Source organism: Xenia sp. Carnegie-2017, unplaced genomic scaffold, assembly GCF_021976095.1.
Source record: "Xenia sp. Carnegie-2017 unplaced genomic scaffold, XeniaSp_v1 HiC_scaffold_47, whole genome shotgun sequence".
NCBI lineage: Eukaryota > Metazoa > Cnidaria > Anthozoa > Malacalcyonacea > Xeniidae > Xenia > Xenia sp. Carnegie-2017.
The window spans coordinates 34,908-58,699 of NW_025813512.1; the positions used below are offsets into that span (position 1 = coordinate 34,908).

The 23,792-nt window shown below is 36.5% G+C and overlaps 4 protein-coding genes and 2 long non-coding RNA genes across 14 annotated transcripts; 2 read left to right on the forward strand and 4 right to left on the reverse strand.

The window, feature by feature from the left end:
• Positions 1-136: 136 nt before the first annotated feature.
• Positions 137-20,186, forward strand: LOC124456397 (UDP-GalNAc:beta-1,3-N-acetylgalactosaminyltransferase 2-like). Of its 7 annotated transcripts, XR_006952248.1 has the most exons (15): positions 137-498; positions 2,032-2,158; positions 3,087-3,187; positions 3,938-4,026; positions 4,196-4,294; positions 4,363-4,458; positions 4,885-4,998; positions 5,428-5,533; positions 7,580-7,766; positions 7,979-8,057; positions 9,509-9,669; positions 9,789-9,845; positions 9,990-10,116; positions 19,602-19,740; positions 20,059-20,186. XR_006952248.1 is itself a non-coding variant. In XM_047006854.1 (11 exons), exons 1-11 carry the CDS (start codon positions 381-383, stop codon positions 8,923-8,925), a joined length of 1,140 nt encoding a protein of 379 aa, XP_046862810.1. In that variant the 5' UTR covers positions 137-380; the 3' UTR covers positions 8,926-8,964. The 7 variants fall into 7 exon arrangements, 2 of the variants coding, with proteins under 2 accessions (XP_046862810.1, XP_046862811.1); XR_006952249.1 differs by lacking the exon at positions 20,059-20,186 and having other exon boundaries at positions 19,602-19,818; XR_006952250.1 differs by lacking the exons at positions 19,602-19,740; positions 20,059-20,186 and adding an exon at positions 15,553-15,575.
• LOC124456369 lies at positions 11,005-11,989 on the reverse strand. The gene is made up of 2 exons (XM_047006830.1): positions 11,851-11,989; positions 11,005-11,226 (listed from the first exon to the last, which is right to left on the reverse strand). The coding sequence occupies exons 1-2, from the start codon at positions 11,968-11,970 to the stop codon at positions 11,005-11,007; spliced, it is 342 nt and encodes a 113-aa protein (XP_046862786.1). The 5' UTR covers positions 11,971-11,989.
• Positions 12,934-14,711, reverse strand: LOC124456400. Of its 2 annotated transcripts, XM_047006861.1 has the most exons (5): positions 14,460-14,711; positions 14,112-14,234; positions 13,858-13,999; positions 13,687-13,788; positions 12,938-13,174 (listed from the first exon to the last, which is right to left on the reverse strand). In XM_047006861.1, exons 2-5 carry the CDS (start codon positions 14,112-14,114, stop codon positions 13,044-13,046), a joined length of 378 nt encoding a protein of 125 aa, XP_046862817.1. In that variant the 5' UTR covers positions 14,115-14,234; positions 14,460-14,711; the 3' UTR covers positions 12,938-13,043. The 2 variants fall into 2 exon arrangements, with proteins under 2 accessions (XP_046862816.1, XP_046862817.1); XM_047006860.1 differs by lacking the exons at positions 14,112-14,234; positions 14,460-14,711 and having other exon boundaries at positions 12,934-13,174; positions 13,858-14,105.
• On the reverse strand, positions 14,724-15,246 carry LOC124456402. 2 transcript variants are annotated; one of them, XR_006952253.1, is made up of 3 exons: positions 15,136-15,246; positions 14,863-14,922; positions 14,724-14,784 (listed from the first exon to the last, which is right to left on the reverse strand). It is a non-coding gene; the product is annotated as an uncharacterized LOC124456402 (long non-coding RNA). The 2 variants fall into 2 exon arrangements; XR_006952252.1 differs by lacking the exon at positions 15,136-15,246 and having other exon boundaries at positions 14,863-15,096.
• A 1,017-nt stretch (positions 20,187-21,203) lies between the features above and the next one.
• LOC124456370 lies at positions 21,204-22,216 on the forward strand. Its single transcript, XM_047006831.1, has 2 exons — positions 21,204-21,366; positions 21,995-22,216. The coding sequence occupies exons 1-2, from the start codon at positions 21,247-21,249 to the stop codon at positions 22,214-22,216; spliced, it is 342 nt and encodes a 113-aa protein (XP_046862787.1). The 5' UTR covers positions 21,204-21,246.
• A 29-nt stretch (positions 22,217-22,245) lies between these two features.
• On the reverse strand, positions 22,246-23,203 carry LOC124456404. Its single transcript, XR_006952254.1, has 2 exons — positions 23,103-23,203; positions 22,246-22,519 (listed from the first exon to the last, which is right to left on the reverse strand). It is a non-coding gene; the product is annotated as an uncharacterized LOC124456404 (long non-coding RNA).
• Positions 23,204-23,792: the final 589 nt, after the last annotated feature.

A 23,792-nucleotide genomic window follows, 5' to 3' on the forward strand; every position in this document is an offset into this window, starting at 1 on the left:
CAATGGTTGTCGACAAGCAGTTCAAAGAAAAGAGAATCTTTGCTCAGTTGGTGAAGAAAAAGCGTGCAAACGTGATCTTTTAGCGATTGTATACTTTTATACATTCATAGTAATATTTTGGATATGTTTTGTTGAAGATTAAGATTTTGTATTGCTCAATTTAAGTTCAATAAGTAACATAGATCACAAAGTTTGCTAATTTATATTGATGCTTTAAGACTCCTTACATGACGTTTCCGCAACACACCCGAGGTCAAAGTTCGTATATATTAAAATGCAACAATGTGTATAGTTCGTTATTGAGGATAATGTATAGATTATTTTACATAGGGAAAGATATTTATACGCTATAGTTAATTGTAACTGTTTAATTTCAACTTATGTTTACATTAAATGACATCCTTAAGCCAACTTTACTAATATTGATCGCTATTTTCGTGTTATACATCTATAATCATCTTGTTGTTAAAGATTTGAAGCTTTGCTGCGATAATACAGGTTTGTACAGCTATCTCATCTTTGTTTGTTGCCTGCCTGATAGCATGTCGACTCCGGGGACCAGATTTTTTATCGTGATTTATATGACATTATAGATTGTCGTACGTCTATCTAATATCTTGAGTATAAACGATATGTTTTGAAAGATGAGTTTACATATACTCTAGCGTAGTGTCTTCATCAGGAGTGATCTGATGTTGAAACTTGAGTCTTTATATACTCCAGTCTAGTGTCTTCATCAGGAGTGATCTGATGTTGAAACTTGAGTCCTTATATACTCCAGTCTAGTGTCTTCATCAGGAGTGATCTGATGTTGAAACTTGAGTCCTTATATACTCCAGTCTTATGTTTTCATCAGGAGTGATCTGATGTTGAATCTTGAGTCCTTATATACTCCAGTCTTACGTTTTCATCAGGAGTGATCTGATGTTGAATCTTGAGTCCTTATATACTCCAGTCTAGTGTCTTCATCAGGTGTGATCTGATGTTGAAACTTTAGTCCTTATATACTCCAGTCTAGTGTCTTCATCAGGAGTGATCTGATGTTGAAACTTGAGTCCTTATATACTCCAGTCTTATGTTTTCATCAGGAGTGATCTGATGTTGAATCTTGAGTCCTTATATACTCCAGTCTAGTGTCTTCATCAGGAGTGATCTGATGTTGAATCTTGAGTCCTTATATACTCCAGTCTTATGTTTTCATCAGGAGTGATCTGATGTTGAATCTTGAGTCCTTATATACTCCAGTCTAGTGTCTTCATCAGGAGTGATCTGATGTTGAAACTTGAGTCCTTATATACTCCAGTCTAGTGTCTTCATCAGGAGTGATCTGATGTTGAAACTTGAGTCCTTATATACTCCAGTCTTATGTTTTCATCAGGAGTGATCTGATGTTGAATCTTGAGTCCTTATATACTCCAGTCTAGTGTCTTCATCAGGAGTGATCTGATGTTGAATCTTGAGTCCTTATATACTCCAGTCTTATGTTTTCATCAGGAGTGATCTGATGTTGAATCTTGAGTCCTTATATACTCCAGTCTAGTGTCTTCATCAGGAGTGATCTGATGTTGAAACTTGAGTCCTTATATACTCCAGTCTAGTGTCTTCATCAGGAGTGATCTGATGTTGAAACTTGAGTCCTTATATACTCCAGTCTTATGTTTTCATCAGGAGTGATCTGATGTTGAATCTTGAGTCGTTATATACTCCAGTCTAGTGTCTTCATCAGGAGTGATCTGATGTTGAATCTTGAGTCCTTATATACTCCAGACTAATGTCTTCATCTGGAGTGATCTGATGTTGAATCTTGAGTCCTTATATACTCCAGTCTAGTGTCTTCATCAGGAGTGATCTGATGTTGAATCTTGAGTCCTTATATACTCCAGTCTTATGTTTTCATCAAGAGTGATCTTTTATTAAAACTTTCGCTAGTGTTATTTAACCATGTTATCTAAAACTTTATCCTACATAGTCCATTTTGTATTTGTGTTTCCACTTGTTTTCTTTAATGTTTTAAAATAATGTTCTTGACAGCAGAGAATTATTCTCATTATGATTTGGTCGTTGGAATACTTTCATCGCGCGGCAACTTTGATTTGAGGCAAAGTTTACGTGAATCATGGGTTGGCTATGCAAGACGACATTCATCTCTAAATAAAAGGTAAGCACAGGGAAAACACTGAATTTTCTTGAGGGTAGCTGTAGTGTGTTTTGTATTCAATTAGAGCTACTTAGCGTGTGAAACGTTACAGCAAACACAATATTTGTGAAGGTAAAGTGTAGAACAGTGTTTCAAATTGGCCTGTCGCGTTTACAACGAATTTCTTTAATACCAGAGAACGTTTACAACGTATTTTTTCAATACCAGAGAACGTTTACAAAGTATGTCTTCAATACCAGAGAACGTTTACAACGTATTTCTTCTATACCAGGGAACGTTTACAAAGTATGTCTTCAATACCAGAGAACGTTTACAACGTATGTCTTCAATATCAGAGAACGTTTACAACGTATTTTTCAATACCAGAGAACGTTTACAAAGTATGTCTTCAATACCAGAGAACGTTTACAACGTATTTCTTCAATACCAGAGAACGTTTACAACGTATGTCTTCAATACCAGTGAAATGTTTGGTAAACTAATCTGATTACCGATATGAGTAACGTTTTAGCAATTGTCAGATCTACGTAGAATCGAATTGGACATTTTTAGCTGACCGCCATTCTTTAAGTAGTGTAGCGTTGTGCGTTTCTATGATGGCCTATTGAATATACCAACAGCAAGGTCTTTAGTTTCGTTTATCAGTTTTGTTCTACACAAGAACAACTCATGCAAACTGCATTCTTTGTCATATGATAAATTTAACTGTGTTGACTAACGTCATTGTATTGAGGCTAAACTCGAATATTCACAAGAAATAACGGTTCACGGTACACTTGCCTAAAATATCCCTTTCTTTGCTGTGGTTTTCTTGGCCAGAGTTCCCAACAACCGTTTCTGTCAAAAAAAATTGTACCAGTGATATAACTAAGTACAATGACTAAATCTGAAAAATAAAGTGTTGGTTACTATTCCATTGTTGTTTTAGAGTGTTGGTGAAGTTCATCGTTTCAAATAATGCATGTTACGTTCCTCCAGAGTTCAGGATTGATCCTTACAAATGCGAAAGAAAGAAAATCGAATCTCCAAGTTTGAAAATTTACTTTTGATTTGATAGTTGTGAGGTTTGGCGCCTGGAAAAAGCCGATATAAAACAATATGACGTTGGAATCTCGATGCAGGCGATAAACTAACGAGGCACATATTTACAAACGTCGAACATAACCTACTATACATGTGATATTTAAAGTTAATCAGTTGCGGATTACTCATTACGAAAAGTAAACCAAGACATTGTTAGTTTTTTACTTTTTGCTGCTTGGAACTTGCTAAAAGTGCCGTTTTTAGACCATTTATGATGTTGAAAACCGTACGTGCGATTGAATATCGACGAAAAAAGACTTTCGTACCATCTAGTGTTTAAATGCGCGAGGCTAAGAACTGACGAGGATTTCCCTATTTCTGCAGACTGTTTTGATAATTTTTAAAGTTTATTTTGAACTATTAATTTCTTTTGTATCGTTCACACTATGTGTTACAAACGCAAGCTAGGAAATGCAAAGGCAAAGGAACGTAAAGAACGCAAACGTTGTCAAGAGACTGAGCTTAGTGGAGGGATTAAATATCACCAGGCCTCGTAATTTTGCCTTAGCCTACATGCTCCGTAATTATTAATCAGCCACTGCTGCGAATTTATCATTGCTGTATGTATTTGTAGCGAAGATCAGACAGTCTTGATGGAAATATGTGTTGCTATCTCTCATGGAGATTTTACCGTCATAGAGGCTGGAACGAGTGCATGATCAAACGTGTTTATATGTTTGTCATATTGATGTTTAGACTACGAAAATGAAGTAATTGCTTACAAACGACCAAATGAAGAAAATTTGAGATATTTTCACAGTGGATCTATCGGATGGGACTTTGATGTGAGTATTAGTTAGTTATTTGTAGCCATTAAGAACTGCTCAACGGACACTGTTGCATTGAACTTTTGGGACCTTCTGAACAAAGTCTGAAACCTGTTGCATAAAGTGTCTGTTTGGCTTCAGGAGTAAAAATTTGGGTTGGCAATACAATACAATTATTTTTATACAGATCATCCGTCCCATTATTTTGACTCGTCTTGGCATCTCTTTATCATCGTTGAATTCAAAAAGAAACTCTTCTGTTCGACTCTACGACAGAACAACTAAGGTTAAACCATGCAGTTTATAAATACCGTTTACAAGTTATTTGATCTAAATTGTTTTATCTCGTTTCAGAGCGAAATTATATCTGTTTATTTCTCTTTCCAAGACCCTGGTACAACAGAAAACGGTTCGTCGTTTAAAGCAATTGAAAACTTTATTTTGCCAAAGGTGAGTAACAAGTCGATAATTTATCAAAATATTCAAGTGAATTGTTTGAGCTCGGGAGTATCGTTATCATGTTTGTACAGGTTAGTAGAGTGCTGAGAAGGGCTGTTGGTGTTGATGTTGACTGATGTTTCGACAACCTTAGTGGTTGTCATCTTCAAAGTCGAGTGAGGAGTAAACGTCTGCAAGCAGATAACAAATATGGCAAACCTGACGTTTACTCCTCACTTGACTCTGAAGATAACTACCACTAAAGTTGTCGAAACGTCAGTCAACATCAACACCAACAGTCCTTCTCAGGACTCTACTGACCTGGACGATCTACATGCACAAACATGTAAGATATTGAAGCTTAGTCACAAAGTTAATTATGACTTTGAACTTTTCTATAGAGTTTGAACATTTGGTACGTTTCAAATGCCATTATAGGACTTCAAGGGCAGCGTCGTGTCTGAAAACGTAAAATGTTCAAGTTCTCGATGCAGAAAATGCGAGTATTTTGCCAACATTGAAAACGGAGAGGATTATTTCAATGTACACAAGGTATAAAACCATAAAGAAGTTTTATGTCATAGCCAATTGGAGGTGAATTGTTATGATTTAGAGCAAGTGAAGCGATTTTCTCCGAAAGAATTACTATCCAGTAATAAATGTTTTCTTCGGTGCCCTCTTATCGATATTTGGACTAAATTATTGACATTTTACGATATTGCTAAATACAAGTTTTTCAATGGATATTTATTGTTTATTTTACAACAGATTCTTGAGCACGAGGCTTTATTTCGCTTTTGATGTAGCAAATTCATGTGTATTAATAAACAATTGGTTACTTAATCGATGTTGCAAGCATTACTAATCTACTAGAACGTATATAAAGGGTTTTCCAATTCAATGTTAAATAATTTTATATTTTGTTGGCTACAGTTACAAATCTATGGTGAATACTAACCCAAACCTACTCTTTTTTCCTAGATAAGACGGATTAACAACGAGTTCGCCGTCTTTCCCGAAGTCGAGGAATCAATTCCTGATGCTAGATGCGTGGATGGGGCTGGAACGTTCATGTATCGACTTTACAGTAGGTGTTTTTATGCTACATTACGTACGTACTGACTTCTTCGTTTTCGCGGTTAACAACGAGAAATTTGATGCAACAGTTGCTCTTAACTGGATTTTTCTGCGCACATTGAAAAAGAAACAAAATATCCTCAGCAGTAAAGTGGATTTGTTGCTAGCATTTGTTTGGGAGGAAGCCTCTTCTCAATGTTAGTTTAATTTTAATGAAGAATGCCTCTCCTGTTGTAGCCCACGCATTGCCCCAAAGCCTTATAAGCTGTGAGTCTTTTCCGTTGGAAGCTTGCGAGAATTTTTAATTTTGTTTACTCTTTAAGAGAAGAGAAAATTTTGAAAACAAAAAATCCCGTTTTCGGTCCATTTCGATATCCTATTAATTGAAAGGTGGCAAATATCCCTATTACTTTGGGATGTCAATAGCAAGCTTCTGCCCATCAGACCCCTGCGATAGGCTTTTCTCGGGGTACGATGCTGCTAAAATCGGATTTGGATATTTGTTGGTAGGGTGGTTTCTTGCAATGAAGTGCAAAGTACACATGCATGTACGTAATAAATTGGATGGCTGTCTCTATGCGATCAAAAGAAGTCATATGAATCCGAAAAGTTAACTGTTTAACCGTAAAATCACTCGAAATGTAAAGTTACTTTCTAGATTGAACCGTGAAAATAAGGTAAAAGAAAGTTATTATTCACAATGAATTTATGACATAAGGGTATAATTTAAACGATACAAATGGCTTGGCTTATTAAATGCTAACTTTGTAAAATCTATTATAAGAATTAGATAATCCATTTTTCCATGAAGCTCATGGATACTTTTGTTCATGATATGAGAGTTATATTGTATAAGGAGGCTCTCGTTCATCACGAGAGAGTTATGAGATAGTTACCTTGTAAAAGTTAACATGTAAAAGCGTATAAACATATTTACAGTTGGTTTAAATTATAAGTCATTAAGGCGGAATTTTTTAACTTTTGCAATATCCTTGAATGTTCTAGTTTCTTTTATACAAAAAAAGATTAAATTCAAAAGCAAAAACCCGTTTTCGGTCCATGCTTCCCGATACCTGCTTAAGCCGAGGCACTAGAACGCCGCATGTTAACGTTTCGGTAGGAGATTTCGGCCCCTCCACGCTATCCTACTTGGGAGATGCAATAGCAAGCTTCCGCCCATCAGACCCGAGATCACCTGCGATAGGCTTTGCTCGGGGTACGCAGGAGAGTGCGGTCGCGACCCGAAACGTCTGGACCCTAAGCCACTGCATACATATCGCACCCAGCTTCCACTGCTAGTTGACATCTACTATACCTAATATTGGCTTTATATATATATACAAAATTCAGAGGCTTACGAAAGTTGCGGTATTATTAAAGTCACTACTGCGCATGCCCAGATGATTTCTTTGATAATTTGCGACTAAGTGAGCTAATTGCCACAAATATAGTGCAAGTACATATAGTTAGTCGTTGCCATGACTATAAACAATTGGTCGAATGTACTGCGCATGCTCCTGCGCATGCGCAGATGATTTATCCATTTAATTGTTACTAAGCATGCTATTTACTTCAAATTCGGTGCTTGTAGATGCAGCTGGTCGTTGCCATAACTATGAAGTCAAAAACTGTCAAGTGAACTGCGCATGCTCAGTTGATATCTTTAATAATTTGCTAGTAAGCAAGTTATCTACTCCTAATTGATTCTAATAAATGCAGTTGGTCATTTCCATGATCGTTTACTCAGACAATTGGTCAAATAGACTTTGCTTGTACTGCGCATTTCCAAGCGTACTGCGCATGCTCAGATGATTTTGCGTACATTTATGTGACCAAACGATTTAATCACTCAGAAAGCGATGAAAATAGATCCAGCTTGTCGTTACCATGACTATGAAATTGAAAAATTTGTCAAATGGACTGTGCAGACTCATATGAAGTTTAAAGCCTAGTGCCAAACACTAATATTCCCTCACCAAATATTAAAAGAAAAGATGGTACAATGCTTTATGAATAAATTTCTTTAAAGTCTGTAGCAACTTGCAATCCTCCGTAGATTCTCCGGGGAAGAGAGTCGTGACAAAAGAGGAAGAAGAAACTCGAATGTCGGAGTGGCAGCGATTGAAAGACGATGAGAATGAACGTTTACTTAAAGAAAGCAGAACTATTTCTGATATTCTTTTTGTTTCAAATGTCGATGTTTACAGAAATCTTCCATCCCAGTTGCTTCAGTTTTTCTCGTGGTAAGAGAGTGTCTGAGACTTTTTATATTTTTTCATGCCACTGTGAAATTTCTGGCGATAAGTGGACAGTCTCAAATCAACTTTAAACATTATTTTTGCCCAAATAACTTGCATTAGTGTATAATTCATCTCGCCAGTATCTCCTTACCTACGACATCAGTCGTCATATGTCATATTGATCTTGCTTCATGTCGGCTTTTCTTTTTAAATAGGCTCTCGGCGACTTTAAGTTTTTCCTTTGTAATGAAAACTGACGATGATTGTTTTGTTAACCTGGAGACCATCTTACAGGTTTGTGAAAGCTCTTCAATAAATAATAGAAAATACGTGTTGGTATCTTGGGAGTTGGGAGTACGTAGAGGTAACTTGGGAGTTGGGAGTACGTAGAGGTAACTTGGGAGTTGGGAGTACGTAGAGGTAACTTGGGAGTTGGGAGTACGTAGAGGTAACTTGGGAGTTGGGAGTACGTAGAGAGGTAACTTGGGAGTTGGGAGTACGTAGAGGTAACTTGGGAGTTGGGAGTACGTAGAGGTAACTTGGGAGTTGGGAGTACGTAGAGGTAACTTGGGAGTTGGGAGTATGTAGAGGTATCTTGGGATTTTGGAGTACGTAGATGTATCTTGGGATTTTGGAGTATATCAATCTGGTGGCTTAAGCGTGGTTTTTAAAATGGTTTAGATGTGGTTTTAGAGGGGTTTAAGGGTAGTTTAAGGGTGGTTTAACCGTAGTCTAGGGTAGCGAAGCGTAACTTAAAGCCTTGGACCACCTTTAAACCACGCTGAAGCTACCCTTAAAACTCCCTTAAAACATTTTACGCTACCCTTAAAACATCCTTACTCTACCCTTAAACCACCCTTAAAACACCCTTACGCCACTCTTAAACCATGCTGTGGAGATGATTTTTACACCATCCCAGACCTCTCATTGAGAGCTTTGGAATGAGTCTCGTCCCGAGTCTCTACAATAAAAGCACGAGGAAATAGAAATTGCGCATGCTCAGTATAGAGTCGATTTCAACATTAATTACCTCCGGAAGTATACAAGCTGCACAGATGATTTTTGACTCAATCTAAAGATTTTACTCAATCAAGCGATTTGTAAGGGTGTCTTTAATTAAGCTTTATATCTTTAATAGTGTACCGAAGAACTTCACGACTGAAGAAATATTTGATATTTTTAGGAAATGGAAAGTCATAATTTAAAAAAACACGTCTAAATTGTGGTGGGGGAAGGTGAGTTTAGCTCAACTCCGTCAGTACACAATATTCTGTGTACGTGTTTGTAGATGTAGATCGTCCAGGTTAGTAGAGTCCTGAGAAGGACTGTTGGTGTTGATGTTGACTGAAGTTTCGACAACCTTAGCGGTAGTCATCTTCAGAGTCAAAAATACTACTGCTAAGATTGTCGAAATGTTAGTCAACACCAACAGCAACAACACTTCTCAGGACTCTACTAACCTGGACGATGTACATCTACAAACATGTAACGATACTCCCGGGTTCAAACCATCTACTTTATACTGAGTCCATTCTAAAGATTTTATTGACATAGTGAAAATCCTTTTGAGATATCATGTTTTGGGCATTAGGAATTGCCAAATTTATAATATTTTTCAAGTAAAACAGAAACGAGATTGCAAACATACGAATTAGCGTTTTCCATGCGACTAAACTATAAATAAGGTATGAGAATATGAGTTGTAGTTATTGCTTCTAAATGCAATTGCTTCTTCATATTTACAGCTTTCGTACTGATTGGTTGATCGAGAGACAGGGAAAATGGGCCGAGCCTGATTATCCGGGAGTGGCTTATCCGACATTTGCCTGCGGTGCGGGCAGCATTATATCTTCGGATATTGTTCACTGGCTGGCAAAAAAACGAGAAATCTCTAAAACGTTATCAGGTATATGATAGAAAAACCACGACGAGATTACAATGTTGAAAGTGACCTCTTGATGTGTAAAGATGTAGTTCTCAGAGTACTAGATATTGACACATGTTTTTTTTCTTTCTTGTGTAAAGGGGGAGGATGTCTCTATGGGTATTTGGTTATCAGCTATTGCTCCTGAAATTTATAAGGTAAGATCTCCTTTTCTTCTCTGCAAGTTTGTGACGGTTGTTCAACAAGATCCTTTATGGTGATCTTACTCTTACGAGCCCAGGTTCTTATGAACCAGCGGCCGAACATGTGACGGTGTTTCCTTTCTATTTCAAATACTTCAGGATGAGCGATGGTCGTGTTTCGGGGATTGTCAGATGGAAATGTTTACCTTGCCCGAGCAGGATGCCGATTCTCTTCTCTATTTATGGGAAAACTTTATGTCCTGCGGTAATCCTTGCAAATGTTGAGGTACGTTAGTTATGTCGGGGAGAGGGAGATAAGAAAAATTCCAAATCCACACAAAAAGATAGAAAAGTACAGCTTCAATTAAACTTTTTATCTTTTTTTCACTTAATTAAATCTATTTTCTCTATATTACAAATTTAATGTTTTGGCTTTTACGAACGACATTAATTTAAATTAAATAAAATCTATAGCGCTGTGTAATATCGACATTATTCCTGCTATGCAAATATTTTTGTGTTCATTAACTGCAAAACAATCGAAATAATTCCGAATAATTTTGCTAAAAATTTGCCATGCAGGTGTAAAGATTTCGATTAGCCTCGCTTATGTCCCTGCGTACTTCATGTAAAATATTTATTGCAATGCTCATTGTGTAAAGTGTATAAGTACAGACTTGACTGCGATCAAATTACGTCATAGCGTCAAATTACGTCATTAGCGACGAAAAACGTCATAAAATCAGAGATAAGCATAAAATGTTTCACATTTTCTTAACGAAATGCATGTCGTTTTTTGCGTTTGAATATTTATTGTGGGAAAGGTTTAGTAAGTCGATTCGATCGTTTATAATTAACTTTCTTCTCGTAGGAGTTAATCTTTATGTGGAAACATCTTCGTGGTAGTCAAGTTGTACCACAGTTCATTGTCAAATCTCATCTTTCCTGAAACAGGATCCATAAATATTCTCTTCAGTAGAACACACGGCCATATTCCTCCAAGAATCTTTTCAATATCACGAGGATTCAACAGAAACGTTTGACATGACCGTTAAAGTTTCTTCATCGGAAACGCTACTACCGTTTGGTAGGGCGATAAAACGATCAGCGTTTTTAATATCTTCTATTAAACTTCCACCTCTTTCCTCGCGGGTGAACACGCTACCGTTGCTTGTCAAGCTGTCGGCAACGTTCGACACCTTTTGACCAATTTTATCGGGAGATTCCGACTCTCGACCCTGAGCGCTCTCCGTCTCGCTGTTGAATCTGGGTGACGAGTCTCGCTACTCGTGGAAATGTAGCTGTTTTCTTGTGGACTTCCTTGTTGTCGTCTCTGCTCTCGTTGTTGTTTGTATTCACATGCTGCAAGTTTCGCAGTCAAATCACGTATTTCCTCCTGTGAAAAGTGTAAGGATAATGATTTTAATATAGGAATGTCATTAATTGAACATCAAATCGGCTTATTTCATAAGTGTTAACGGATTCTTTGCTACAATTTCAATGGTTTTAATTGAGGATAATTACTCTATATTGAAGATGATAATCTCTGTAAATTGGGGATAATAATCAACTACAAGTGATAATGATCACTTTCGCGTGTTGCGTGAGTTGAGATTTTGGCAGTTGTTTAACAAAGCATATTTCACACGTTGTTTGACGTGCGCCTATAAATGGCTTAATGCATAATGTGCTGTCACAAGGAGCACACATTCAATTTTCAAGTTTTGAGAAACTGAAAGACCGTAATTGGACGTGAATACCATCACAGGACCAAAGTTCAACTCATTTCCCCCATACCTTCCCGTCAGACCCTGGCGCATCTCACGATCGACTCGTTCTTTAGCAACTCTGCGATGATCTGACAAATCTCCCCTAACCCTCAAACCTAGGTCACCCACTTTGCAAATGGAGAGTCGTTCTTTGTATTTAAGACAATAACCATTGACATTGTTTCTTTGAACATTCTTCGAAAAATCCTCGTTTTAATCTGTACTCAAACAGTATTCCCAAAACATCTTACCCTCAGTTGTATATTCTCAGTTTCCAGACCCTCGCGGCTTTTCTCTTCATCGTTTTCGCACACCAAAGTACCGTCCTCCAAACGGTTGAGATGAAATGGTGATTTACGAAGATCCGTCATCGTTGTGGCTATAGACGAACTACCCGAGAACGCCTTCTTTGATTTACATTGTATTTTTCAAGAAGTATACCTTTAAAACAGACAGGAAAAATTTAATATCGAGGAGGGCAGGTGGTATAGGTCAGCAAGTACACAGACTGACTTAAGCATTAAATGTTTGTAAATGATGATCGTCCAGGTTAATAAAGTCCTGAGAAGGACTGTTTTTGTTGTTGTTGACTGACGTTTCGACAACCTTAGCGGTAGTCACCTTCAGAGTCAGTGTCAAAATGACTCTGAAGATGACTACCGCTAAGGTTGTCGAAATCAATCAACAACAAAACAGTCCTTCTCAGGACTAAACCTGGACGATCATCATTAACAAATAACGATCTCCGGGTTCAAACCATTTACTTTATTAAGCATTAAATGTTATGTACTGGAATACTTGAGTATGCTTCGAAACAGAGAAATGTCCTTTGAAAAACGCGTCGTGCAGTTTTATAACATTCATACTTCCACATTAGTCAATATGTGTCGTAATGTATCCTAAAACATTTCGTAATTTAATGAAAAACGACTTCGCGTGACCTAAAGCATAACAAAGAGATAAGTATCTTCGCTGCTGCATGATTCCTTTCGATGAGAGAATGTAACCCTTGGCTAATCTCTTTTGATATTTGAAACGAACGTCCAAGACATATTTGGCCATTTGTTTACGCTAATTTGTTCACCATATGGTGTTTCAACGACAATATTCAATTTAAAGTTTTGAAAAATAAAATTTAATGAAGAAAATATAAGGCATCGAGGATAATCTGACGTGTTTATCTTCGAGAGCTCTTCAAGTTGGGCTTGGCCGTTCTATTAAAAAGCTTTTGTTCTATTTTCTTTTCGGGCTCATTGCCAATCGCATCATAACACACCTCATAATCAATCGTAAAACGCTTACTCGTTCATTGATGGAAAGCCAAAACTCAACGAAGAAAAGGTCCAGTAGATAGACGTATTGACAAAAACCCGAAGCTCTCTAGATTACAAATTTCTGCTTTTTGAGAGGTTTTAAGATCCTCTTTCATCGGCAGTAATTAATACTAAGTTAACAGTACAACCATTACCTTGAAAGCAAAGAGCAAAACCAACATAACGGTGGCAATGACATGCGTTGACAAACTGTTTACGACATACGCCACATCAGGATTGTGAAAGTTATCTAGAAAAAATTCTAAATAAAAGAGAATGTTGTCAAAACAATTCAACCTTTAATGCTATAACCAACAACTACAAACAATAACGACCTTATCTAACAACATTTGAGAAACTAACCTAGAAATTCCATGAGATAAATATATTGTGTAAATAATCATTCACAAGTTTTAACAATATTTTTGCTTGTAAAGCTGTGCGCGGGTTAACATCCACATGTAATAAGAACAATGTCGAACAAGGGTCTTGTAAAAACACAGAAGGATGACTTCACAAGGGTTTGAAATGTACAATAAACTGATATTTAAGGATGAAGACATTTTCTCCCATACCACATGAAGAACTTTACATTGAAAAAATAAGCCAAATACAAATTTGAGACATTCACTACATGCAATGTCAGATTAATATGTAACAAGTTCTCACATCTTTGACAAGGGTCTTGAAACAAATAGTATGTAAGTGTAAGTCAAAATTTGGTGAAGCTGTTCAGACACCTTATATCCTGAAAGAGTAACACACAACACTTACTTTTTTCAATAAAATCTTTGGCTTCAATACCAAACTTTCTATCATACACAACCAGATATTTTTCCATTGCTAATATGTGTATGCAACTCGGATATGGTATATCTGACAAGTACAAAAATGTTGTTTGGCCTGTTTTAATCATTTCATTGCAGTAACATCTATTTTACATACCTTTTTGAGGATCTAATTGTATATTATTAGGTAGGGCATCAACAAATTGCTTTCTATTTGCATCACATGAGCAGCACAATATCCAACCATAGCCATCAAGCAATAGGTGGGGATATCGATGTACAAATACAAATGAATTATGCTGAAGAAAAAAATACATGCAGATTATAGCACCAAAAAAAGCGTATTGAGTAATATCATTTAGTTGGGTATATACCCAACATTGAAATTATGGAAATAAAATTTGACATCACCATAATTGTTCTTTTGTTTGCATTATAATCATGAACAACAAAGGATTGCTGACATGATACATTTGATGCAAAGTCAAACTGTAACAATAGCCCAGTATAGTGGCCAGTGGGTGACAAATGACTCTGAAAGAGCAAGTACACAGTAATTATTAATGTTCACTGTTTCAAAAATATCTATTGTAATATATTTTTATGTTTGTTGAGCACATTTCTACCAGATGTTAATAAAGTTTTGCTAGACAGTGTTTCATGCATAAGCAATCAACAAGCATATTGTCAATATATAACACATTAAAAACATGACTAGTGGTAAACAGTATAAAGTATAACTGTATATGTGAGAACTACTTGACTATGTTGACATGGTTGTTTGGGTTCCTCTGTAATAATAGAGATAGATTGCTTGGTAAAGATATCTTCAGAGTCCTACAAATAAAGACCATTATTTAATTTAAAATGTGTACAGACTTTTAATAAGTGTTTAAATAATGCATGCCTTCTTTAAATTACTTCAAAATTTTTTAGTTATTTCTAGTGAAAGCAGTCCTACATATAACCACTTCCAATGACTTTTCATGAGAAACAATATCAATATGTACATTAAAACTTGTGTTTTGGTGGTTAACTCTTGGTGCTTGTCATAATTTTCAGCAATATCTTCACTTTGTTCATTCTACATATAAATTAAAAAAAACCCATAAACATAGCGTATTTTTATATCTACATAGTTTTACAATATATGTAAACTTACCAAATCCCCAAATTCATTTTCTTGTTCAAAAAATTGAGATTCATATGACACACTGCTATTCTATTAACATATATGACATTGTGATTAAAGGATGTAGAGAATCCAGACTTGAAATTGGAAAATGTGCTCCGAATAAGTGTTTTTCCTTACACCACATTGTGGGCATAAATAAATTTGTACACATACTTTTGTTAATATAACTGTGGTAATAAAAATAAATTAATATGAAATTGTGCAACCAGAAACAATAAAAGAACACTTTAAAATTCCTACCGCATCATCTTTTGTGTGTTTCCTTTCCTCTCCGCGTTATTGTAATTTGACGGGAAATGGTTTTTATTCACTCTTACATCTTCTGCCTTTATAATTAGTCGATCTGTATTTCTAAACTAATATTTACAAATGCCCCAAGAGAATCTTTTTATTTTATTGGCTCTCTTCTACAAATACAATACCATGTCCGACTATTTGATTGCACGAATTTTGTAATTTGATCACGTTTTTGACACGTGTGTTTACGATGGGAAAGATGGATTGCTTAAATGTACCTAGTTGTTTAGACTACTTGAATCCATAGTTATCCTGTAATGTATACTCTTGTGAAACACCAATGAGCATACGTAGTGTGTCTTCTATAACCTCTATTCTTGTTCTCCACTTCATCATCTATCCATATTTGTTCTTTTTTAGTTCTCAGCTCAACACAACCCTTGTCTGAAGTTCCTAAAACCTTCATCTACCCAAGAAAGATCTCTGGTGGTAACATGTTAGGTATGGCTAGTGGTTGGTCATCGTCATTGAGCCTTGTGACACCAGTTCAGTATACGTTAATTGTCCTGAAGACGTTGAGGAGGTTGCTAGTAAAGCGTCACCTAAACCAGAAGTTAGTTTTCATGGTATGCTAACGGATTACGCAAACGTTGTTTGAAAGAAGTTCACATCAAATGGTTATGGTCTCGTTCCATCGTCTTCTGAGAAGGTTTCATGTTCATCCTGTATCTTTCACCAAAGTTACAAATATTGAGTTTTTTATGCTTTTTGAAATTGTCGTTTTATGACTATTATTTTAGAGCATAGATATTGAAGAATCTTGTGGTAGTACAGGTATTTTCAACATTTTTTTGTTGAAAAATTCTCTAGTTTCAATTCTTCGAAATTTCTCATCTTAATTTTCATCTTTACTTTAGAATCCTTTCGATACGAGAAATCGTCGGGATTTGAGGTACTTTATACGATATATTGAATTTAAGTTTTATAGCGTTAATAACTCTCATCTGTCCATCGTAACTTTGCTATGATTCTATGGATAAATTATGTTTTGTATATAACAGATTATTGATGATCCTACTTCACCTGAAGGTGTTCAGCAAGAACGACGTATGAAGTTACTGTCGTTAATTAACAATATAGCCCTTGATAAAGGGTTGGATGCTCAAAATTATAAATGTCATGGTTGTTCCAGACCAATTGGAATGAGTATGATCAATGAATTCTCGACTTGTTATTTGCTAATAACTCAAATATATTTTATTTTCAAATTTCTTAGCTTAATAAATGTTATCTTTGTAGAAACTATTATAACAAAGTACATAATCCCTTTTTTCCGTGAAGCCCATGGATGCGTTCGTTCATGATGAAAGAGTTATTTTGTATAATGAGGCTCTCGTTCATCACGAGAGTTATGAGAAAGTTACGTTGTAAAGGTAATAAATAAAAACGTATAAACATGCTTAGAATTTTTTAAGTTATAGTTCAAAAGGCAGAAGTTGTTTGAACCTTTGAAATATCCTTGGACGTTCTAGTTTTTTTATGAGAAGAATTCTTGTAAAGAAAAAGATAAATTTTGAAAACCAAAGAATCCCGTTTTCGGTCCATGCCTCCCGATACCCCGAGATAGTTGAGCACTAGAGCGTTGCATGTTAACTAAGGGAACCACATAATCCTTGTTTGTTTTCCATGAAACATATGTATGGTTTGCTCGTAATACATGAGAAACAGTAAATGGGAGAGTTAAATCAGAAAGATATAAACCGATAAAATTGGTATAAAACATGTTTAAGGTTGTCTTTATTTATAAGTGTCAGAAAAAGACAGGGTCATAAGAAGTTAATTGAAACATTGCTTGGTTTGTTTTATGAGAAGAAAACAAAAAGATAAAATTCGAAAGCAAAAAAACCCCGTTTTCGGTCCATGCTTCCCGATACCTTCTTAAGCGCAAGGCACTAGAACGCCGCATGTTAACGTTTCGGTAGGATATTTCGGCCCCTCCACGCTATCCTACTTGGGAGATGCCAATAGCAAGCTTCCGCCCATCAGATCCTGAGATCACCTGCGATAGGCTTTGCTCAGGGTACGCAGGGAGAGTGCGGTCGCCACCGAAGTGTGGGCCCCTAAGGCACTGCATACTATATCGCACCCAGCTTCCACTGCTAGTTGATATCTACTATATGAAGTTTTAGCTTTATATATATATACCAAAATTTAAAGGCGTACGAAAGTTGTGGGATGATTGTTATCGTTACTGCGCATGCCCAGATGATTTCTTTGATAATTTGCGACTAAGTGAGTTAATTGACACAAATGTAGTGCAAGTACATATAGTTGGTCGTTGTCATGACTATGAACAATTACTCGAGTGGACTGCGCATGCTCGAGCTTATGCGCAGACGATTTCTCTATTAAATTGTTACTAAGCATGATATTTACTTCAAAATTGGTGCTAGTAGATGCAGTTGGTCGTCGCCATGACCATGAACTTGGGTAGCTGGTCAAGTTGACTGCGCATGCTCAATGAGACTGCGCATGCGCAGATGATTTGTCTTAAAACGTGTGACTGAGCGAGCTAATTACTCCAAAATCGGTACTAGTACATCCAGTTGGTCGTTACCATGAGCTTGGAGAGTTTGTGGAGTTGACAACGCATGCTCAGATTCTCAATTAATTTGTGACAGAGCGAGCTCTGAAATTGGTGCTTGTAGATGCGCTGAGCAAGTTTTCCATCATATATTTTTGGCATGCTCTTTGTCTACTTAAGCTTGTTTTGACAAATGCATGTGAAACTCGTCAACACTTTGTTACGGCACTCGAAATATCCGTGACAACCTTAAAATGTTTTTATTTTCTCTACAACTTTATACTTGCATATTGCATGTCATATCCAAGCTTTCCTTTGATTTGACGGGAAATGGTTTTTATTCACTCTTACATCTTCTGCCTTTATAATTAGTCGATCTGTATTTCTAAACTAATATTTACAAATGCCCCAAGAGAATCTTTTTATTTTATTGGCTCTCTTCTACAAATACAATGCCATGTCCGACTATTTGATTGCACGAATTTTGTAATTTGATCACGTTTTTTTGACACTTGTGTTTACGATGGGAAAGATGGATTGCTTAAATGTACCTAGTTGTTTATACTACTTGGATCCATAGTTATCCTGTAATGTATACTCTTGTGAAACACCAATGAGCATACGTAGTGTGTCTTCTATAACCTCTATTCTTGTTCTCCACTTCATCATCTATCCATATTTGTTCTTTTTTAGTTCTCAGCTCAACACAACCCTTGTCTGAAGTTCCTAAAACCTTCATCTACCCAAGAAAGATCTCTCGTGGTAACATGTTAGGTATGGCTAGTGGTTGGTCATCGTCATTGAGCCTTGTGACACCAGTTCAGTATACGTTAATTGTCCTGAAGACGTTGAGGAGGTTGCTAGTAAAGCGTCGCCTAAACCAGAAGTTAGTTTTCATGGTATGCTAACGGATTACGCAAACGTTGTTTGAAAGAAGTTCACATCAAATGGTTATGGTCTTGTTCCATCGTCTTCTGAGAAGGTTTCATGTTCATCCTGTATCTTTCGCCAAAGTTACAAATATTGAGTTTTTATGCTTTTGAAATTGTCGTTTTATGACTATTATTTTAGAGCATAGACATTGAAGAATCTTGTGGTAGTACAGGTATTTTCAACATTTTTTTGTTGAAAAATTCTCTAGTTTCAATTCTTCGAAATTTCTCATCTTAATTTTCATCTTTACTTTAGAATCCTTTCGATACGAGAAATCGTCGGGATTTGAGGTACTTTATACGATATATTGAATTTAAGTTTTATAGCGTTAATAACTCTCATCTGTCCATCGTAACTTTGCTATGATTCTATGGATAAATTATGTTTTTGTATATAACAGATTATTGATGATCCTACTTCACCTGATGATCCTCACGCTCTTATTTCGCTATCTGGACTTTAACACAAGATCACGAATATGAGACGATAAAGACAAATTCCGGTTACAAATACAGGCGCTTCGTCAAACCGTGGTTCACTAATGCCTTTGAAATCGGTAAAGTCCTTTTATTATTTTGCTTGTAAGCTTTTTTACAACTGTAAGTTTTTACTCTCCTAAGACTATAGGCACGACCACAACTGATAATCGCCAGGTTGGTATAGTTTCGAGAAGGACTGTTTTTGTTGTTGTTGACTGACGTTTCGACAACCTTAGCGGTAGTCATCTTCAGAGTTTTGACTCTGAAGATGACTATAAAAAAACGTCAGTGAACTAAAAACAATCCTCTCAGGACTATACTAACCTGGACGATCTTAAACATGTAACGATACTCTCGGGTTCAAACCATTTACTTTGATAATCCCCAGTTTATCTATGGTGAAACTTGTTATAATTCCCATGTATTTTCTTACTCTCTGGAGACTAAATTTTGTATCCTTTCTTCTTTCCTAGGCGAGGTTTTATTTCTGCTGTGGGGTGTTTGGCTTTGTATCCGTGTACGAAATGCTCCCTCGGCGTACAACGAGAGCAAGTACATCGCCTGGTGTATATATAACACTCTGTTTGTTAAGATCGTAGTTGGTCTTCTGAGGTAAGGCAAAATGTTTGCATCGGTGTTACTGTCATTTTTCATGAAAGGTTGAATTGTTGGAATGTTATTAAACAAAAAGAATGATAGCATATAATGCTATAACCAACAACTAAAAACAATAACGACCTTATCTAACAACATTTGAAATTAACCTTCACTCCTCTTCCTTGTAAACGAGACAAGTCTACTCAAAAGCAGAAGGGCATAAAGGCTCTCTGCCTTTGAGAGTAGACTCGTTAAGAAAGTCAAATGTTGTTAAATGTTAGTTGGTTATAGCATAAAGGTTGAATTGTTTTGACAACATTCTCTTTTATTTAGAATTGTTCTAGATAACTTTCACAATCCTGATGTGGCGTATGTCGTAAACAGTTTGTCAACGCATGTCATTGCCACCGTTATGTTGGTTTTGCTCTTTGCTTTCAAGGTAATGGTTGTACTGTTAACTTAGTATTAATTACTGCCGATGAAAGAGGATCTTAAAACCTCTCAAAAGCAGAAATTTGTAATCTAGAGAGCTTCGGGTTTTTGTCAATACGTCTATCTACTGGACCTTTTCTTCGTTGAGTTTTGGCTTTCCATCAATGAACGAGTAAGCGTTTTACGATTGATTATGAAGTGTGTTATGATGCGATTGGCAATGAGCCCGAAAAGAAAATAGAACAAAAGCTTTTTAATAGAACGGCCAAGCCCAACTTGAAGAGCTCTCGAAGATAAACACGTCAGATTATCCTCGATGCCTTATATTTTCTTCATTAAATTTTATTTTTCAAAACTTTAAATTGAATATTGTCGTTGAAACACCATATGGTGAACAAATTAGCGTAAACAAATGGCCAAATATGTCTTGGACGTTCGTTTCAAATATCAAAAGAGATTAGCCAAGGGTTACATTCTCTCATCGAAAGGAATCATGCAGCAGCGAAGATACTTATCTCTTTGTTATGCTTTAGGTCACGCGAAGTCGTTTTCATTAAATTACGAAATGTTTTAGGATACATTACGACACATATTGACTAATGTGGAAGTATGAATGTTATAAAACTGCACGACGCGTTTTTTCAAAGGACATTTCTCTGTTTCGAAGCATACTCAAGTATTCCAGTACATAACATTTAATGCTTAATAAAGTAAATGGTTTGAACCCGGGAGTATCGTTACGAGTTTGTAAATGATGATCGTCCAGGTTAATAAAGTCCTGAGAAGGACTGTTTTTGTTGTTGTTGACTGACGTTTCGACAACCTTAGCGGTAGTCATCTTCAGAGTCATTTTGACACTGACTCTGAAGGTGACTACCGCTAAGGTCAACGTCAGTCTAACTCCTCTCAGAACAACCTGGACGATCATCATTTAAACATTATCTTAAGTCAGTCTGTGTACTTGCTGACCTATACCACCTGCCCTCCTCGATATTAAATTTTTCCTGTCTGTTTTAAAGGTATACTTCTTGAAAAATACAATGTAAATCAAAGAAGGCGTTCTCGGGTAGTTCGTCTATAGCCACAACGATGACGGATCTTCGTAAATCACCATTTCATCTCAACCGTTTGGAGGACGGTACTTTGGTGTGCGAAAACGATGAAGAGAAAAGCCGCGAGGGTCTGGAAACTGAGAATATACAACTGAGGGTAAGATGTTTTGGGAATACTGTTTGAGTACAGATTAAAACGAGGATTTTTCGAAGAATGTTCAAAGAAACAATGTCAATGGTTATTGTCTTAAATACAAAGAACGACTCTCCATTTGCAAAGTGGGTGACCTAGGTTTGAGGGTTAGGGGGAGATTTGTCAGATCATCGCAGAGTTGCTAAAGAACGAGTCGATCGTGAGATGCGCCAGGGTCTGACGGGAAGGTATGGGGGGAAATGAGTTGAACTTTGGTCCCTGTGATGGTATTCACGTCCAATTACGGTCTTTCAGTTTCTCAAAACTTGAAAATTGAATGTGTGCTCCTTGTGACAGCACATTATGCATTAAGCCATTTATAGGCGCACGTCAAACAACGTGTGAAATATGCTTTTGTTAAACAACTGCCAAAATCTCAACTCACGCAACACGCGAAAGTGATCATTATCACTTGTAGTTGATTATTATCCCCAATTTACAGAGATTATCATCTTCAATATAGAGTAATTATCCTCAATTAAAACCATTGAAATTGTAGCAAAGAATCCGTTAACACTTATGAAATAAGCCGATTTGATGTTCAATTAATGACATTCCTATATTAAAATCATTATCCTTACACTTTTCACAGGAGGAAATACGTGATTTGACTGCGAAACTTGCAGCATGTGAATACAAACAACAACGAGAGCAGAGACGACAACAAGGAAGTCCACAAGAAAACAGCTACATTTCCACGAGTAGCGAGACTCGTCACTCAGATTCAACAGCGAGACGGAGAGCGCTCAGGGTCGAGAGTCGGAATCTCCCGATAAAATTGGTCAAAAGGTGTCGAACGTTGCCGACAGCTTGACAAGCAACGGTAGCGTGTTCACCCGCGAGGAAAGAGGTGGAAGTTTAATAGAAGATATTAAAAACGCTGATCGTTTTATCGCCCTACCAAACGGTAGTAGCGTTTCCGATGAAGAAACTTTAACGGTCATGTCAAACGTTTCTGTTGAATCCTCGTGATATTGAAAAGATTCTTGGAGGAATATGGCCGTGTGTTCTACTGAAGAGAATATTTATGGATCCTGTTTCAGGAAAGATGAGATTTGACAATGAACTGTGGTACAACTTGACTACCACGAAGATGTTTCCACATAAAGATTAACTCCTACGAGAAGAAAGTTAATTATAAACGATCGAATCGACTTACTAAACCTTTCCCACAATAAATATTCAAACGCAAAAAACGACATGCATTTCGTTAAGAAAATGTGAAACATTTTATGCTTATCTCTGATTTTATGACGTTTTCGTCGCTAATGACGTAATTTGACGCTATGACGTAATTTGATCGCAGTCAAGTCTGTACTTATACACTTTACACAATGAGCATTGCAATAAATATTTTACATGAAGTACGCAGGGACATAAGCGAGGCTAATCGAAATCTTTACACCTGCATGGCAAATTTTTAGCAAAATTATTCGGAATTATTTCGATTGTTTTGCAGTTAATGAACACAAAAATATTTGCATAGCAGGAATAATGTCGATATTACACAGCGCTATAGATTTTATTTAATTTAAATTAATGTCGTTCGTAAAAGCCAAAACATTAAATTTGTAATATAGAGAAAATAGATTTAATTAAGTGAAAAAAAAAGATAAAAAGTTTAATTGAAGCTGTACTTTTCTATCTTTTGTGTGTTTGGAATTTTTCTTATCTCCCTCTCCCCGACATAACTAACGTACCTCAACATTTGCAAGGATTACCGCAGGACATAAAGTTTTCCCATAAATAGAGAAGAGAATCGGCATCCTGCTCGGGCAAGGTAAACATTTCCATCTGACAATCCCGAAACACGACCATCGCTCATCCTGAAGTATTTGAAATAGAAAGGAAACACTGTCACATGTTCGGCCGCTGGTTCATAAGAACCTGGGCTCGTAAGAGTAAGATCACCATAAAGGATCTTGTTGAACAACCGTCACAAACTTGCAGAGAAGAAAAGGAGATCTTACCTTATAAATTTCAGGAGCAATAGCTGATAACCAAATACCCATAGAGACATCCTCCCCCTTTACACAAGAAAAAAAAAACATGTGTCAATATCTAGTACTCTGAGAACTACATCTTTACACATCAAGAGGTCACTTTCAACATTGTAATCTCGTCGTGGTTTTCTATCATATACCTGATAACGTTTTAGAGATTTCTCGTTTTTTGCCAGCCAGTGAACAATATCCGAAGATATAATGCTGCCCGCACCGCAGGCAAATGTCGGATAAGCCACTCCTGGATAATCAGGCTCGGCCCATTTTCCCTGTCTCTCGATCAACCAATCAGTACGAAAGCTGTAAATATGAAGAAGCAATTGCATTTAGAAGCAATAACTACAACTCATATTCTCATACCTTATTTATAGTTTAGTCGCATGGAAA